This window comes from Pelecanus crispus, chromosome 4 (genome assembly GCF_030463565.1).
Source record: "Pelecanus crispus isolate bPelCri1 chromosome 4, bPelCri1.pri, whole genome shotgun sequence".
NCBI classification, from domain to species: Eukaryota; Metazoa; Chordata; class Aves; order Pelecaniformes; family Pelecanidae; genus Pelecanus; species Pelecanus crispus.
The window spans coordinates 72,871,926-72,875,859 of record NC_134646.1 but is presented as its reverse complement, the minus strand read 5'-3'; the positions used below and the strand labels follow the sequence as shown (position 1 = coordinate 72,875,859).

At 64.6% G+C, this 3,934-nt stretch overlaps 1 protein-coding gene across 1 annotated transcript; it reads right to left on the bottom strand.

The window, feature by feature from the left end:
- Nucleotides 1–509: 509 nt before the first annotated feature.
- On the bottom strand, nt 510–2,848 carry MSX1 (msh homeobox 1). Its single transcript, XM_075709585.1, has 2 exons — nt 2,416–2,848; nt 510–940 (listed from the first exon to the last, which is right to left on the bottom strand). Exons 1-2 carry the CDS (start codon nt 2,846–2,848, stop codon nt 510–512), a joined length of 864 nt encoding a protein of 287 aa, XP_075565700.1.
- Nucleotides 2,849–3,934: the final 1,086 nt, after the last annotated feature.

Below are 3,934 nucleotides of genomic sequence, written 5' to 3'. Positions count from 1 at the left end.
CAGAGCCCCTTCCAAAGGAGCTGGTGGAGGAACAAACACAGGTAACAGACGGTGCTGTTACACAGGGACGGGAGAGGCTGCTCTACACTTCTGCCTCTTGACCTCGCCTTGCAGAAAGCAAGAGAAACGTCCTGCCTTTCAACCCCTTTTTTGCTGTTTTTCTTCCACAGTTCCTTCCCCCAGGGTGGGGGGCTCTCCCCGGGAAGCGGGGCAGGGCTGGCCCATCGCTGCGCTGTGCCGGGGAGGAACTGGGGCAATGCCTCAGGTTTCTCCCAGCTGGAAAGCGGAGCAGCTCCCAGGACTGTGAGGAGAGTGGAACGGGGCTGGACCGGGGAGCCAGCATCACAGGGGGAAGGAAGCAGAGAGGCTGAGCAGAGCTGGACTGGAGAAGTCTCTGCCACGGGGCTCGTGGGGAAGTCCACAGCAAGGAGCCAGAGGAGCAGGGAGGGAGTGCGTGCGGAGCCGGCAGGAGCAGCCAGCCATCAGGCTGGGCTCGGCGGGGCTCAGCTCTATGTGAGGTGGTACATGCTGTATCCCACATGCGCTGTGTACAGTCCCACAGGAGCCACGGGCAGCCCTGCCCGCTGGAAAGGGCTGGAGGCACCGTACAGAGAGGCGCCGGCCACAGCCGGGCCGCCCAGCGGGAAGGAGATGCCGAAAGCAGCGGGCGGGAGCATGGGCTTGGCTGCCATCTTCAGCTTCTCCAGCTCAGCCTCCTGGAGCCGCTTGGCCTTGGCACGGCGGTTCTGGAACCAGATCTTCACCTGGGTCTCGGTGAGGCTGAGCGAGCTGGAGAACTCGGCACGCTCGGCGATGGACAGGTACTGCTTCTGCCGAAACTTCCTCTCGAGGGCCAGCAGCTGCGCCGTGGTGAAGGGCGTCCGGGGCTTCCTGTTCGTCTTGTGCTTGCGCAGGGTGCAGGCTGGGGGGCTCAGCCGCCCTGCGCCGAGGAGAGGGGGAAGGAGAGAGACACCTCATTAGCAGCGCCCAAACCTGCACGCCCCACAGAAACCCCCCCACCCCCCCCAGCAGCTGGGGTGGAGAGAAAGGGGAACAGAAGGTCCCACTCGAAGTGGCCCAAAAAAATCCCAGGCTGCCTGGGGCACGCTTCAAATTGATCTCTCCCGTTTCAGTAAAGAAAGCGGGTGCTTTAGGAAGGAATTAGGTTTTTCAAGACTCCTGGGACCGAAGTTACTTGCAGGGCTTCATTGCAAGAACCTCTCCGACTCCATGGAAAAAACTCGGCACAGGGCAGGAGTCGGACACCCACAGACCCACCACCTCCCACCTTCACGGCTCCCGGCTTGGACAGGAGAGACGTAAATGAAGGGAGTGACCCTCCGGAAAAAAAGAAAAGTTATATGTCCCGTCCTTTTTATTGGATTAAGGAAAAAAAAATAAACAAAACAGGCTGGCTTCTCAGACTCACACCCTCTTCATTAGGCCCCTGGGAACCGGATTAAGCATGTAATTAATTACGAGCTCTGAATTCACACTTAGCCTCTATCTACCGTTCTTCACCGGTCTGCCCATCTCCTCCTATTTAACATTTCTAAGGGTCCTCAACCTCGATCTGCCCAGGGTTTACTTAGCAACAACGACTTTTACTTTGCAATTTAAATAAAATTACACTACTGCGATACTCCGCACAAGCCCTTTCGGGAAAGCTGCCTTTCTCCAAGGGAGGGAGAAGGCAGCAGCTCTGTTGGCAGCTCTGCTAAGAGCACCCCAAACGCTCCGCAGAGCCTCAGCCCAAGCCCCTTCCCACGGGAGCGGCCCCGGCCCGCCGCACCCCCGGGCTCGTCGCAGCCGCGGGAGAGGATGAACGGGCTTTTCTGATCCCAGCCCTCCCGCTGCTATTTTTATTATTTTAGATCTCTCCGTGGTAAAGCAGGGAAGTATCAGCAATTGCGGCTCTTCGGACTTTGGAGGTGCAGCACTCGAGAGAGCCGCCGGCGGGGCCGAACCCGCCAAGCCCGAAGCGCCTCGCCGGGGAGCGGGGTCTGCGCGGCCCCTTCGGAAACTCCTTGAGCCGCTTTCGGCGAAAGCTCCGCTGAGGCCGAGCCAGGCTTTGCGTGGGCAGTTCGGGCCGCAGGTTAAGCTAACAGGCAGGCCGGGCTGCTTTTTCTTCCGCACCCCCCTCCCCGGTCAGCGCTTGGCACAAGACCTCGCCCGGCCGCTCCTCCTTCGCGGCCGTCCTCCGGCGCTGCGCCGGCTTCGCACACACTCGAACCGGTTCGGTACCTCGAACGGAGCGAAGCGGCCCGGCGGAGAGCGCGAACCGCAGGGAAAAACACGCCGGGAGGGGCCGGGCCAAAGCGAGAGGAAATCCTCGGCCGCCGCCGCAGCGCTGCCCGGGGCGCAGACGGCCCGGGCCGGGGGGTCCCCGCTCGCCCGCTGCCGGACCCTACTTACTCGGGGGAGGCGGCGAGAACCGTGGGCTTTGCATCCAGGGGCTCCGCTCCTGCTTCTCGGGGCTTTCCGCCTTGACGAGGGCGTCTTCGGGCAGCTTGACCAGCCCCCCGACGGAGAAGTGGCCGCCGAGGGGCAGCGGGGAGGCCGGCGCCTCCGCCGTCAGGGCGCCCAGGCGGGGGCTGAGGCTGGCGCGGGCGGCCGGCCCGGCGCCCTCGGGGCCCTCCCTGCCGCCCGGCTTCCTGTGGTCGGCCATGAGCGCCTCCACGCTGAACGGCAGGAGGGATGGGGAGACCTTGGGCTTGTCGCTCTCCTCCTCCCCGCCCATCGCCGCCGCGACGGGGAGGCCGCCGCCGGGCTTGCTGAAGGCGGACGCGGGCAGCTCGTCGCTGCGGACGCCGGTGGGCGCGGTGGTCATATCCACAGCCGGGGCCATGCAGAGGCGGCCCGCCGTCGCCACCGCAGCGCCGGGCGGGAGCGGGCGCCGCGGCTCATGGGGCCGGGCCGGGCGGTGGGGGCGCGGGCAGCCCTCGGCGCGCTCCGGCCCCGCGGCGGGCGGCGCCGCCTGATAAAGCGGCGCGGGGGGAGGCACCGCCCAACCAGCGCGCGGGGGGGCGGGGCGGCGGCGTCCCATTGGCCGCGGCGGCGGCGGGAGCGGGCGGGGGGCGCCAGGCCCCGCCCCCGGCCCCGCCCCCCGCCCCGCGCCCCAGCGCGCGCCGCAGGCGGGAGCGGGGAAGGCCGGGGCTGGCGGAGCGGGGCTCCGCCGCGGGGAGGGGAGGCTCAAAAGTCGGGGGGAAAAAAAAAAAATGTATCAGCGTCGGAAAAGCAGCCGGCCTCTCTGCTCGCGAAGCGCGAGGGAGCGGGCCCCAGCCCTCTTCTTGCGGGAAAGCCGCGCAGGCCGGGCCGTCCCGCGCCTGACCTCCCGGGGGGAGCCCTGCCTGCCCCACGGCCAGGCTGCGCCTCGAAAGGGCGGGTTTAGGGGGTTTGCTCGTTTGTTTGCTCTGTTTTTTTTAAATGCACGCCGGCCCTGCGGGGTGCCCGACACGTTTGCGGAGGTCTGCGCGTCCATACGTGCGCACATGGCTTACACCGGCACCCGCGAATTGCGCTCCGTGTCACGGCGCGGATGTGTGCGCCTCTCCAGAGAGCGAAATGTGCGTTCACGTCAAAAGGCACGTCTAAGCCCCAGACCCATTAAAGTCCCGGCTATTTTGTTTTGTAAATTCGTTTTACGATCCCTTATCCCCGCGCCCAGGACGGATGTGCAGTAAAACGGCCCCGCTCTCTAATAACGCGATTGGCCGCTCGCTGCGAAAAGTTTATTGATAGCTGCAGGGCTCTAATCTCCCCGAAACACAAGAGGCTCCCGCAGACATTTAAGGGCAATTATCTAAACGGGGAGGGACGGCGAATCCCCTCGCCTTTCAGCTGGACCCGCCGAAGATGGTAGATTAGGAGCACGCAGGTTATGGAATGAATTGATGCACTAGACATTTTATTAACTGATAAGCAGCGGGACCCC